At 39.5% G+C, this 14,543-nt stretch overlaps 1 protein-coding gene and 1 pseudogene across 1 annotated transcript; both read right to left on the bottom strand.

Annotated features, from left to right (window-relative positions):
• Positions 1–1,558: 1,558 nt before the first annotated feature.
• Positions 1,559–8,590, bottom strand: LOC122403914. Its single transcript, XM_043407715.1, has 3 exons — positions 8,451–8,590; positions 2,071–3,981; positions 1,559–1,935 (listed from the first exon to the last, which is right to left on the bottom strand). Exons 1-3 carry the CDS (start codon positions 8,588–8,590, stop codon positions 1,926–1,928), a joined length of 2,061 nt encoding a protein of 686 aa, XP_043263650.1. The 3' UTR covers positions 1,559–1,925.
• Positions 8,591–9,922: 1,332 nt separating this feature from the next.
• On the bottom strand, positions 9,923–14,525 carry LOC122403913 (annotated as a pseudogene).
• Positions 14,526–14,543: the final 18 nt, after the last annotated feature.

The raw sequence follows: 14,543 nt of genomic DNA, 5'->3' as shown, positions 1-14,543 counted from the left end.
GCTGCCGTTAGGCACACCCATTGTCGGCCGCCTCGATGCATCTATAGAAACAGTGAACAATCGGCGATTGAACGCTTACACACACGCTGCCACAGCATGTACTTACGTATAGATACAATTCATGTAGTAGCAGCGATCTTTTTGAAGAGAAATCTCGGAAACTAAGGCCGAGCGGCGGTTATATGTATAGGAAGAAGTTGTTCAAAATGTTGATTTTTACAACATATTCAAAAATCATCGAATTCGGTGAGACCCCACCTTTTCTGAATAATTACCAATGTAATAAAAATTACTCTTGTGGTTTATACCACTTGAATGTAAAAAGCAATACAGTATTTTCTCTATAGAAGTGATACTCTCGGGGCTCAATGCTCGGCTGTAGCGTGGACGAGAAACGATTCTTTGTTGACGCTTACTGGAGGCGGCGAGAGTGTAGAAAAGAACAGCGAGCATATGACAAAGAGGAACTGAGCGCTCGAGGATCGTCGACTTTGATATCGTTTCTTTCGCTTCGGGTCGGCTGTGGCAAAACACAGGCGATGTTTACGGTAGCCTATACGATATCGGTGTTCTAATTCCAACCTCTACCTCTCTTGGCAGAGGTCGCAGAATGAAATACTGATTCTGTATAGGCTCCCGTAAACATCGCCTGTGTTTCGATACAGTCGATGTGGAGTGACCTGAGCGATGCATGCCTTTGATCGCTTATTGCGTTAGTAAATAGGATCTGAATTGTACATACATATATTGTATTTGGTGTCATTTTAATAAGAAAAGTGTTACGAATATGTTGATGAAGTTTGAGAAAAGGAATAAAAAATAAAAATAAATTTCGTTGTTGATTTAATATTGTATATGTACTGGTTAAATCGCGTCATGACTTCAGTATGTACATTTTAAAGAAAGGACAAATATAGCATACGTATACATATTTTATTTTTATTTTTATTTTATTTAATACAGCTTTTTATTAGGAAAACACAAACAGAACAGGAAAGTTATGCACTTATCCTAACATAAATGAACGCCTGATACACAAAGTACTTATCGAACGCACATTACAATACATAAGATTATATCAAGGTTATGTTATGTGGGATTTAGAAATAAGGAACGTGGTGATAAAAATATTTTATTTCGCCGGTAATCGATACAACTGAAACTCGTGTTCGCGCTCTATATACACTCTTTTGAAGACTCTTGTTTTCGTCAGCTGTTACGCTGCTTATATACTATTGTCGACCTGCTCGCGGGTTATCGCACCTTCACTCTGTCACACTCACTCACTCGCATTCTCTCTCTCACACTCATCCTTGCGGCCGTTCACTTGTCATATTTTGACGCGCGCTTTGTTATTCGGAGCGTCTCGTAACAATGAGTGTCCCGGACAAAAACGCGTGAGCACCCAAAACCTTTGCCTACTTTTATACGAGTTCATCGATCGCTCTAGCAATTATTTTATTCCTACAGTTATGATACCTTCTCTGGACCACACCTCTTGAAATAACGTGCTGTACGTCTTGCTTTCATCTGTAAAAAGAAATGTAGCATACAGGAACGAAAATAAAAGAAAAGACAAGTTTTATAGTAGACAACGATAAATTTGTTTATTTTAATATTTCGCAGTGACTCGGTTTACGGATCCTTCTTGCACGGGCCTCGTACATTAACTCGAGTCCTGGCCGCGCGCGTCGGAATCGCGTCGCTCTTCGCGACACTCACACACACACACACAGACACACATGCCCCTTCCACTCATACCCTGCCTGACATACAACAGAAAGAAATGTAATAAAAATTAGTCTTGTGGTGTATACCACTTGAATGTAGAAAGCAATACTTACATCTTCTGAAGAATGTATTATGACTGTTTCTCATATATATTTTCTTGCAACGGTACTGGCCCCTTTCAGTTGCAATTACTACTAATAGAACCTGTGACAGAAAGTTAGAACAAATTGTAATAATTTGGTATACAATACAAATTTAAATGTATTGTACGTGGGGAAATCCTCATGGACACCCCGAGGCCCCAAGTAGGGGGGCCTCGGGGTAGTGCCGGACTCTTACCGGCTAAAACCCCACGGTGACCGTCCTCCGCCATCACAGAGTCCCCCGCCTTGCCTTGCCTGTCGAGGCTCATCCCGGGGGGAAGGATGACATGTTCCTCCCCCTTTCTCGCTGTTTGCTTGATCGCGAGTTTCTGCTTCAATCTGGCATCGCATCGTTTGCCACTCATGCAGTATAGCCAAGTGCCTTTGACACTCCGAAAAGTATACTGCTTCGTCCATATCTGGCTTCTCTGCACTGGGGCCGTAATCCTGATCGCACGATTGTTTCTCGTTTCGGAAGGAGGATGCTTTCGCTTCTTGTTTATATTTTCTTGCCATTTTCGCTGCATGCTTGCGACGTTCTTCCATCCTTTTTGCGATGGCTGTCGGCTGTTTATTCATTGCCGTGCTCACTTTGCTGAATGCCTCTTTCGTATTAAATTGTACGACAGCAGCGGAGACTCTACCTTGATAGGAACCTCTTCGTCCAAAATTTATCCTTTTGCCTCCGATAAATTTGGCGACGATATTATTAAAACTCTCAACAGCATTATTGTTTAGAGAGTACAGCAAACTTTCGGCTTGGGCGAAAAGTGGTTGCATCGCTTCTTGTATATTTTGAAAAATACCAGCTTGCATCAATTGTGGAACGTAGTTCACAATATTTGAGTCAGAGTATTTCTTGCAGAAGTATGCTAATCTCTGACACTCCTTGTGTTCTCCGAAAACGTGACTCGGTACATTTTTCATGTCTTCTTTTAAATTTTTTATTTGATCTACGAGTCTTAATTTTTCTTTGAACCGGTATTCTGCTGCTTTCTTTACAGCAGTACGCAGGCGGAGAGCATTAGCCTTTACGACAGCTCTTAGCTCTTTGCATCTGCCTTTTGCTCCGATGTCATTAATTTTTCTACTGAAATTCCGTAGCAGGTGATTGGTGCATTCTATTTTTCGTACTTGCACCATATACTCTTTATATGGATCATTGTCCAATATCTTTTTGTACACACTGCTATCGCCATCGGCAACTAGTATGGAGTAAACAAGGCCACGCATTTCTATACTGCATTTAAAACCTTCGATTATAGCAGCACTTTCCATGCCAGTCGAACTCTGATTACGACCCCAGTTTTTAAAGCACCGATGCTCGTGCGCTTCTTCCTTTTTTTTCGCCGCCGTTTGGCAAATCATGCAAAATTTGTTCTTCACGTTTGCGTGTAGCACTTTCTGGGTGTTATAACCCACGATGACTCCTACGCCAGAGAGAGAATTATAATCTCCTCCGCGGTATGACCGTTTCATCCAACTTCCATCTGCGACTACTGCGATCCACGGTATATTACACCCTGGTAATACATCGCCTCTTGCTATGGCTAGTTCCCTTTCCTCTTTCGCAGCATCTTCCATTTCACGTTGTGCGGCCACTTCGAATGCATCGATTATGTCATTCTGACATTTCTTATAAATTCTTCTCGACATGCAGGATACATTTATACCGGACAACAGTTCCTCCAGCTGATTGTATCCGCCGCCTGTCACCATTGTTGCAGACTCAGCGGCGTGGTTAATGCCCATTGTGTCTTTACTCTGCCGAAGGCAGGATATGCGCTCTACATGATTGCATATTTGGCACTGGACACTGTACGTTTTCTCTAAACCGTACTGTTGGCATTCAATTATTTGACAATGTTCGATGCCGCAGCCAATCGTGGAATGTTGCTGTAAACGTTTCATTTGCTGGAACATATACGAGAAATTTACGAACTCTATCGCCTCTGGAATTGTTTCTTCCGCCTGTTGTGGTTCATCTTCTTCTACCACCCAGTTGCAGTCGTTATCTGCACAATCTTCAATATCTTCATTCGTTTCTTCTTCAATGACCTCTTCCAAATTTCCTACGTCTTCTTGAGGTATTGTGTTGGTAGAAGTACTTGCAAGTACATACTACTTCATGAGAAGTACCTGCAGTATTATCTTCTTCCGGCGAGGTAACGAGGTCTTGACTTACCGCAAGAGACGTCGCGTTTTTCAATCTTCGGCTATATTTAGAAAATCAATAATTGCAATCCATAACTTGCGGAACATGCATAGAAGCAAGAAAAGCTTACAAAAGGAAAGGGGCCATAGCAACATAAGATACATGCTACTGTCTACATTGGGGGGGAAAGTTTGGAAACAGAGGTATCATTTTGATCGGAAGAACATCAAAAATCCTTTGGGACCATCTTTTTCATCGATACAATGAAGAATGAAGAATTTCATTCTTTCAAACATGAAAGAATAACGCGTAGTGAAGCAAAAATGTATTATTCGAATTTCTATATTTCTCATAATTTCAGAATGAAAACAGCATGAATGGATTCTTGGTGGCATCACGATTAAAATGATACCTCAGCTAATGCAGCGTTTGACAACTGACTAGGGAACACCGCGAACTGATACACTCCGATTTTGATGACACTTTGCACAAACATTTATTAGACCTATCTAAGAAGACAGGTGTAATTCGTAATATGTAATATGTAAGTTGTGATATAAATTTTTGGAAGAACTTAATATTTTCCGACGAAGTTAAAATTAATTTATTTAATTCGGATGGAAAAATAATAGTATGGAGACAACCGAATTCAGAGTTCAATCGAAAGAATACGGTTGTTACTGTAAAATACGGGGGAGGTTCAATAATGCTGTGGTGATGTATGGCAGCAAATGGAGTCGGTAATACCGAATTTATTGAAACAATTATGGACAAACTAAAATATCTTGATATTTTGAATAAAAATTTGAAATCGTCAGCTCTAAAATTAAACATGCCAGCCATATATTATTTCCAACAGGACAATGATCCTAAAGATACATCGTATATTGTTAAAGAGTGGCTGCTATACAGGGTGTTCGGCCACCTCTAGCAAAAATTTTAATGAGCGATAGTAGAGGCCAAAATAAGACGAAAATCAAGAATACTAATTTGTTGATGGAAGCTTCGTTAAAAAGTTATTAACAATTAAATTCAAAAATTTCAAATCGTTCTGGAAAAATTATTTTCGGTTGCGGGGGGCAACTACAATCATTTTTGGTGAGTACACATACCTCCGAAATCCTATCTACTTTCGAGAAAAAAAATCGAGTAGGTGCTGAAATTTTTCGGCGAAAAAAAATTTGTCAAATCGTTTAAAAAAAATTATTTTCGGTTGCGGGGATCAATTACAATCATTTTTTATCATTACACTTACCTCCGAAATCGTACGCACTTTCGAGAAAAAAATTCCTTACTGAAAATCCAATTAGGTGCCTAAATTTTCCGACGAAAAAAAAAAAATTTCAAATCGTTCTGAAAAATTATTTTCGGTTGCGGGGGTCAATTACAATCAGTTTTTGTCATTAGACATACCCACGAAATCCTGCCCACTTTCGAGAAAAAAAATAGAGAAGGTGTGAAATTATTCGAGAAAATTAAAAAATTGCAAATCGTTGTGGAAAAATTATTTTCGGTTGCGGGGCTCAATTACAATCATTTTTGGTGAATACACACACCCCCGGAATCCTACGCATTCTCGAGAAAAAAATTCCTTACCGAAAATTTAATTAGGTGCCTAAATTTTCCGACGAAAAAAAAAAAATTTCAAATCGTTGTGGAAAAATTATTTTCGGTTGCGGGGGTCAATTACAATCAGTTTTTGTCATTAGACATACCCACGAAATCCTGCCCACTTTCGAGAAAAAAAATAGAGAAGGTGTGAAATTATTCGAGAAAATTAAAAAATTGCAAATCGTTCTGAAAAAATTATTTTCGGTTGCAGGGGTCAATTACAATCATTTTTGGTGAATACACATACCCCCGGAATCCTACGCATTTTCGAGAAAAAAATTCCTTACCGAAAATTTAATTAGGTGCCTAAATTTTCCGACGAAAAAAAAATTTCAAATCGTTGTGGAAAAATTATTTTCGGTTGCGGGGGGTCAATTACAATCAGTTTTTGTCATTAGACATACCCACGAAATCCTGCCCACTTTCGAGAAAAAAAATAGAGAAGGTGTGAAATTATTCGAGAAAATTAAAAAATTGCAAATCGTTGTGGAAAAATTATTTTCGGTTGCGGGGCTCAATTACAATCATTTTTGGTGAATACACACACCCCCGGAATCCTACGCATTCTCGAGAAAAAAATTCCTTACCGAAAATTTAATTAGGTGCCTAAATTTTCCGACGAAAAAAAAATTTCAAATCGTTCTGAAAAAATTATTTTCGGTTGCAGGGGTCAATTACAATCATTTTTGGTGAATACACATACCCCCGGAATCCTACGCATTTTCGAGAAAAAAATCTACCGAGTTTAAAGGTGTGAAATTTTTCCGACGAAAAAAAAAAATTTCAAATCGTTCTGAAAAAATTATTTTCGGTTGCGGAGGTCAATTACAAACATTTTTGGTGAATAGACATATCCCCGAAATGTTGCGCATTTTCGAGAAAAAAATTCAGTACGAGCGGAACTTTAAACGTTAATAACTTTTTAACGAAGCCTCAGTTGGGCAATTGGTATTCTTGATTTTCGTCTTATTTTGGCCTCTACTATCGCTCATTAAAATTTTTACTATTAGTAGCCGAACACCCTGTATAACCGCCGCTCGGCCTTAGTTTCCGATATTTCTTGAAAAAGATCGCTGCTACTACAATGAATTCTATCTATACGTACGTGCCGGTGGCAGCGTGTGTGTAAGCGTTCAATCGCCGATCGTCTCTTGTTTCTGTAGAGATATCGAGGCGGCCGGAAATGGATCCGTAGAAACAATAAACGATCGGCGATTGAACGCTTACACACACGCTGCCACCGGCACGTACGTATAGATAGAATTCATTGTAGTAGCAGCGATCTTTTTCAAGAAATATCTCGGAAACTAAGTCCGAGCGGCGGTTATAATGTATAGGGAAATGTTGTTTAACACGTTGAGCGCCACGCGTATTTCTAAGACAATCCCGTTCAGGCCACGCAATTTCGGAAAAAATTAGCAGTCGATCTTACAAGTTGTGACAAAGAAAACATTCCACCGAGCAGAATTGCAAGAAGATCCAAAAAAGAACACATATTCCAAAGAAAATCGGGAAAAGTCGCTGAAGTTCGAAAGTACTGTAAATTATGTTATGACAAAAATGTAATGTTTTGTAATACTTGTGAAGGAGAACCATTTTTATGTTTGCCATGTTACAATGAATCCCATTAACCCTTTGCGGTCGGCAGATTTTTCGGCTGGGACTACCAGCAAGTCGGGGCGAATTTAGCTTTTCGGAGTCATTGTTCCCTAAGCAATTTAAGGTGGATATATCTACATTTAAAAGCACACACTATGTTGATGCTGATTTGTAATATTTAATAGGGCTTAAACTACATAAAAACGGAAAGATTTAGCTATTGTAATTTGACAACGTGTGATATATTTCAAAACAATCGCCGATATGAAGCCCTGGCTTCCGAATACATGTATCACAATATGTTCGTGTTTCTCGCCTTTTGCCGGGGGTTTTCCTGTCGGAACATACTGCACAATCTTTTTTAGTAAAAATATATTAATATCGCCAATGAATCTACCTGGAAATCCTGAACAATTGGAATGTTTATTTCTTACTAAACTTTGAAATTCAATTTATAATTTATTATATTTTTATTTATTTATAAATTGATTTCTATTTACTTATCATATATTTCTCGATGGTAAAATAACGCGTGAGACGTCCGAAATGGCTAGCATTCTGTTAATCTCAGTTTTTCTGGATTCTTGATCATGCCGCCACAGCGGCGGCACCGACTTCTACGATAGTTTTGAAATGCCGCCACAGTGGCGGCACCGACCGCAAAGGGTTAATCCTGTAATGATACCAAATTAAGTAAATTTTAAATTTCTGTAATTCCGTAAAATAGTGTAAATTTTATAGTTCTCATGTTACACGCTGTCAGCCACCGATGGCTGACGTGGCCTAAACGGAAAGTCTAGTGTCAGCCATCGATGGCTGACGTGGCCTAAACGGAAAGTCTAGTGTCAGCCACCGATGGCTGACGTGGCGCTCAACGTGTTAAAATGTTGATTTCTATAACATATTCAAAAATCACCGAAATCGGTGTTACCCTCCGTAATCTAAATAATTACCGAAACGATATAACTTATTTTTCAACTATTTTTCGATTTCTTTTGTTGTTTACGACTTATAAGCACGTACATAGAAAGGGCGGTTGGAATAAAAGGGTTGATATATCCTTCAAAGTGCAAAACGGGCGCGAACGAATTACACCCGTCCTCTTAGAGAGGTCTAATAAATATTTATGTAAAGTGTCATCAAAATCGAAAAATTGAAACTTTATCCTACCATTTATTATTTATTTATGTATCTAATAAAGCGTAACTTACCTTTCTCGACGCTTTTTACTCTTTGAGTAGCGATGTGCCGATAACACAAGCCGTTTTTTCTTATTGGAAGTTGAACACCGTTTATCGGTTTCATCTCCATCCTCCTTACTCTTCTTCTTGCTATTTGCTTCATCACACATCACACTGCACTAACCACGAACGCGGAATTCAAGAATTGAATAGAAAGAATCCGGTTCACAGAAAAAGAAACCTGGACTGCTCTCCGCGTCTGTACTGCAGTGCGAACGCTCAAAAATAGTTATACGGATCTGTAAGGTATGCCGTTTATTGACGAACTGCCGGCTCGACACGCTGGCCTGTACTATTTATATCTGGGTCTCGTCGAATGTTCTCGAATTGTCTCGACGCGACGGTTACTCAAATACAAAGCCTTCCAACTATGAATGTTTATATCTTCCTTTTGTTTTTAAAACACGAGCAGTAAAATATATACCCCTCATGTTCAACAATATAAAAGCAACTCGACTCTTTGGTTACACAAGGGAGAGCTAGTTGCACACTTTCCTTTTTAAACTGTGACAATTAAATGCTTAATAAGTGAAACAGATGGAAAGCACACTTCTCGTACATCAATGCTTTATGGTTTCAAAGATTCATAAAATCATTGATACTGAAATTACTAAGCAATTATTATTCGTTCATAAGTTGCAATAAACGCAAATATATGATTTTCAAAAAGAAAGATATACAGTCGTGACTCAGTCTGTGTAGTTTTTTAATTATGAACCACAATGTGTTTGCACTATATAAAGATTATGTATACATTTTTAGCTACTAAAATTAAATTACCCAACAAAGTGGTATTTGTACCAGAAACAAAAAGGCAAATCTTGCACTCCCAATTAACATAAAAGACAGGAAAAGATTTCGATCTTTGTAGGAGGAATATTTACAAACATGGAATACAGACCATTAAATTAAAACTGTTTGCAATGGCAATCGAATAAATATAGTAAATCCCATATAAAACATCCCCACTACGTTAGAAAGACGTGTATCATGAAAGTAGTTACTTGCCACCGAATCCGGTACAAAAGACGCTTTTCTTTTATCTATGCTAAAAAGGGCACCCGATTATGATTTAAACAGTAAATTATGAATTTACTATCTATAAACATCTAACATGAAGATAAACATTCTACAAAAAGGAATGGTGTGTGATGTACATTACGATTAAACTTCCATGAAAATCGTCCTGTTTTGTTAATACTTAAATCATTTAAAAATAGCAGAACCTCAACTTGCCTGTGTAAGGATATTAAAGTCTTAATATCAAGACTTTAAAAGAAGGTTTTAGTAGAACATTTTCGTTCCAACTTCATATTATGCGCAAGTAAACCTAAAACTTTTCTTTTTTCGATTTATATGTTAAAAAAAGAGACCAACATTCAAAAGCGAAGCACAATGAATGTATCAATATGAAGAATGGTATGCTTAAGGTACCGCTCGTATGTATGCAGCATGCATGTGCAATACTGTAATGAGTGGTGTGTGTGGCACCAGGAATGTAACGTAACATATAAGATATTATATTATACGGTGGTTGTCGTCAAACGGTAATGCACGAGATCAGCTGTTGACAAAGTTGACTGTATTGCAATTGGTCCCCACTAATTCTTCGCATTTTAATGCCTTTTACTTCTTTTTCTTCAGATTCACATACTCTCAGTTCGATTTGAACACCGCCTGGATATTCTAAACTAAGCCCACTACCTTTCACTTCTTCTCTATTAAAGATAAATCCCTTTGGTGGAGCTCTTGCATCTATAATTTGTTTCACACGGCCCAATATAGCTTCGGAATTCAATCTACTCGATTCATCCGATAAAGTGACTTCAACTTCCGTAGGTATTGATGTATTTAGCGGCCTACCGATACCTCCCTCGTGTGATACTGGGTCTTAAAGGGTCACATGGTTCTGAGATAATAAAGCTGGGAAGAGGATTATAATGAGGTAATGTATCTTCAAGTGAATCAGGTGATGGAGATGGCGAGGGTGAACAACTGATAAGTGTTACTTGCCCTCCAAGATCTGTTATAGATATTTGAGGTGGCACCTACAACAAATAATCATTACATTGTAATACTTTCGCAAAAATACTTAAAATAAACTATAAATTATATTACTTTTTAAATTATTTTCTTTAAAAAATAATACGGATCGCTTAAGTGACAATTGAAAATGATTACTTACTCTTGGTAATTCTACAGGATGTTATTCCTGAATCATGTCCAAAGCAGGACTATTACTAGGTGTTGTTAACTAACTGGTGTTGTTGCTGGTGATCTATGATGTCTTAATGGACTCAAATCTAATGGCGTTGCTGGTGGTTGTGTTGGAGTACCATGTACAATGCTGCCTTGTACTGTTGTTGTGGTTAGTCCACTCAAACCTATTAATAAAACAAATGATTACTGAAATTACTTGAAGCACGATGAAGAATCTTATAATTTAATCTTAACATTTAAAATATTATTAATTGGTTTAAATGAAAACGTATAAAAATTTGTAAATATATGGAGTAAAGAATACCTTGTGTGATTGCTGCTACCCCTCTCTCATGTACAGGAGATCCATGTATACTTGCAGGACTATGCGACGGAGATGCTAACCTTTGCAGTTGTTGATACTCTTGTTGAAGTGCCTGAATTCCAGGTCCAGATGGACCTGAACCCTCTGATGCTCTCCGAACGGGCGAGTACCTTTCAGTGGCAACATGAGTGCTTGGTTCCTTATACGAGTCTCTATTACCAACTGAAAACAGTAAATAAAATATTTAACTATGTATTTATTAAAATTGTGTAGAACGTACTTGTAAACATCATACAATGTACATACATAAATATATAACGATGTTATTCAGTGGATTTATAGAACGTAGCGCAAATTTGCCCGAATTACATATAAATGCAAAAAGAAATCCACACAAGAATTACCAGTGCTAGTGTGGTACAAAGAAGTCTTCCTGTGGTGTGGAAGCGTTGATCCTCTAAGGTGAGTTCGTAAGAGTCGTGATGGAAGGTAAGCTCTATTCATCCTAGCTTCCACCTCCATAACCATTTCCGGATTTATAACTACATGCATATTACCAACCAACGAGGCATGGCAGTGCAGTGGGCACAAAAAAACCATGCAAAATTAAAAATAAAATCAAATGAAACATTGTATAAATACTAAAGTAAAAAAATTTTAAAAGAACGTGGTAAATAAAATGCACATATGTGTTGTATTTAGAAAATAAAATGATATATAACGTGAAAGATCTATTTACATATAGTATACAATAAATCAAGATAATACAATAATTACAGTGCTTAATAAAGATGTGTAAATATGTGAAACACATGTAAATAAGTAAATATAGTTTGTAGTCTTACTTTATCAAGTAACTTTTACTGGTAGCAAAGACCGATTTATTGTAAAACTTATAAGTAAACATTTTCCATGCAATATATATAGTACTGTTGCGCCGGGACGAGGTGTTTCGCGCACAACTCATATTAACACGGAACAGATTAACGTAGAACTGAGAACGTAAACCAACTAACAAGAACAAGCTTTATTCGTACAGTGCACAATTCTAATACGTCCGCTCTCTATGAGATCTCACGTAGTTCTGATCTTTCGAATCGTTGCCGGTTCCTCTGGCAACCGGAAGGAACGGGCTCTCGCTTCCGCTCGTTCGGAGGAGCAGGTTTCACATCGTTGCGGAACAGTCTTCACGTTGCCGCAACGATGCATCTTCAGTCCGTCGCAACACTGCTCCCCCTCTTCAAAACGCGGACGTCCCGACCGCGGCAGATTCAGCTCGGACAGGCAACTTCAGTGTGTGCCTCCAACCTCCAAATCTGCCTCGAGTTTAAAACACCTCTGTCTGTAAAGTAAATAAACGAATAGATCGAACGTTTACCTGAGTGGCCTTTACCAGACAGTTAGCGCCTTGACATTCGTCCTCCGTCTCAAGGAAAACCACTCAAAAACCTTGAGCAAGACGCCGGTGCAACTTCCAAAATTCCTCTGCGAGAATGAAGAGACCCCGACTGCTCCTCGCCCTTCCCCTTGAATACTTGCGACTTGCGCGCTTCTTTCTTGACGTCTTCTCGGATGTGAGTTCCCCCAACTAAACGGAACAGCCCCCCTAGAGATGTTCCCCAATCATCAAGGAGAATTTCCTCGATGAAATGGTTGTCCGGAACATACTACGACTTTGCAGTCCGGCCACCAGAACCCCATCCGGATGGAGCCCCGGCTGTGGGGTAACCCTCCCGGTGAGGATTACGCTTCCACGACCGTTTGCGACACGCAAAGAAGAGAGGCTGTCCGCCGCCAGCAAGTAACCCCCACCCTAGCCTTCTGCGACGAAACGTCCTCTTCTTGGGCGAAGATGTCGGCCATCCTCCTCGATCCTCATCTCCCTGTATCCTTACAGGAAACCTCCCGTGAATCGTACCGAGCGAGTCGATTCACATGTACGACCCTCGGTTTGGACTTCGGTGAACGAGCTATTCGATAAATCAACTCATTAAGCCGATTTTTTTACCTCGTAGGGTCCCTCCCAGTCGTACTGGAGCTTCGGGCATCTTCCCTTCGTTCTTCGAGGATTGTACAACCACACCTTCTCTCCAGGAACAAAGGAAATTGATCTCGAGAACGAATCATACCACGACTTCGTTCTCTCCGAACAAATTCGCATCCGCTGTCGAACGAATTTATGAACTTCTTCTATTCTTTTTCTGGTTTTCTCGATGTAACCATCTTCTTCTTTCCCCTTAGAAGAAACAGCTCCCCTTAGAAGATCCAGAGGAAGGCGCAGCTCCCGTCCCGTGAGGACCATCGACGGCGTATTCTGTGTCACTTCATGTTGCGAAGAACGATAAGCCAGCAAGAACGTTGGAATCCATTCGTCCCAGTCCTTTTGGTGTTCTGCAACAAACTGAGACAGATATCGCAACAAGGTTCTTATCATCCGCTCTACGAGCCCGTCCGACTGAGGGTGTAATGGAGTTGTCCTCGTCTTCTTGATTCCAAGTATCTTCATTAGCTCCTTGAAGATGCTTGACTCAAAACTCCGACCCTGATCGGAGTGCAGCTCGAGCGGAACTCCGTGTCGGCTTATCACTTCCTTCAGCAACGCTGTGGAAATTGTTGTCGCTCGCTGGTTAGGAAGTGGAATCACCTCTGGCCACTTCGAAAAATAATCCATCACAACCAGCGCAAATCTGTTCCCAGCGGAAGACCTCGGCAGGGGACCAACAACGTCGAGCGCTATCCTCTCAAAAGGTGCTCCTACGTTATAAACCTTCATGGTTCCTCTTCCCTTCTCCGCAGGTCCTTTCCTCGCGGAACAGCTATGGCACCGGCGACACCAATCCTCCACATCCCTTCGGTGGTTCGGCCAAAAGAAGCGTTGTCGAATTTTCGCCAAAGTTTTCCTCACCCCGAAGTGACCTCCAGAAGGCGTATCATGGCATTCCTGGAGGGCTTCGGTAATCTTACTCTTCGGTACCACCAATAGCCGACTGGCGGAAAGGAGGAAAAAAACATACCAATGTACAAATACTGCAAGAGCAACGAGGTACGAGCAAGGCATAATGATCATACTTACAGCTTTAAAAACGAAGTAATATAGCAAGCTTTTAAACTAACTGATATAGCAAATCATAATAATCAAATCTCACTGAGATGGTATGAAATATGATGTAATAAAGTGCACCGATAATGTGCACACGAATACCTGAAAGATATAATAGTACCTGGTCTTTGCATGACGGCAGTAAGACCACTTCGTCTTCTTCTATCACAGCCTCCACTTCCGCTTCCACTATTATTGCCATTCGTATCTCCACTTCCACTACTGACCCCTACGTTTAATGACTGAGTACATGGTACAAGTGTTGGACTTCCACTTGGAATCTGTTAATGGTACAAAGTTTAGATATGAACTTTAAATAATTTTTAATATTTTTTACTATTTCTCTTACAGGTTGCAAATGTTCTCTACTGCCCGGTTGACTCCAATTTCCGTCGTCTCCGCTACCAGAACCACTACCATGTTAGTCGAAGAAATCTTC

Source organism: Colletes gigas, unplaced genomic scaffold (assembly GCF_013123115.1).
Source record: "Colletes gigas isolate AHSC1104 unplaced genomic scaffold, ASM1312311v1 Colletes_gigas_Sc00084, whole genome shotgun sequence".
Classification (NCBI taxonomy): Eukaryota; Metazoa; Arthropoda; class Insecta; order Hymenoptera; family Colletidae; genus Colletes; species Colletes gigas.
The sequence above is the reverse complement of the archived record's forward strand: the minus strand, read 5'-3'. Positions and strand labels throughout refer to the sequence as shown.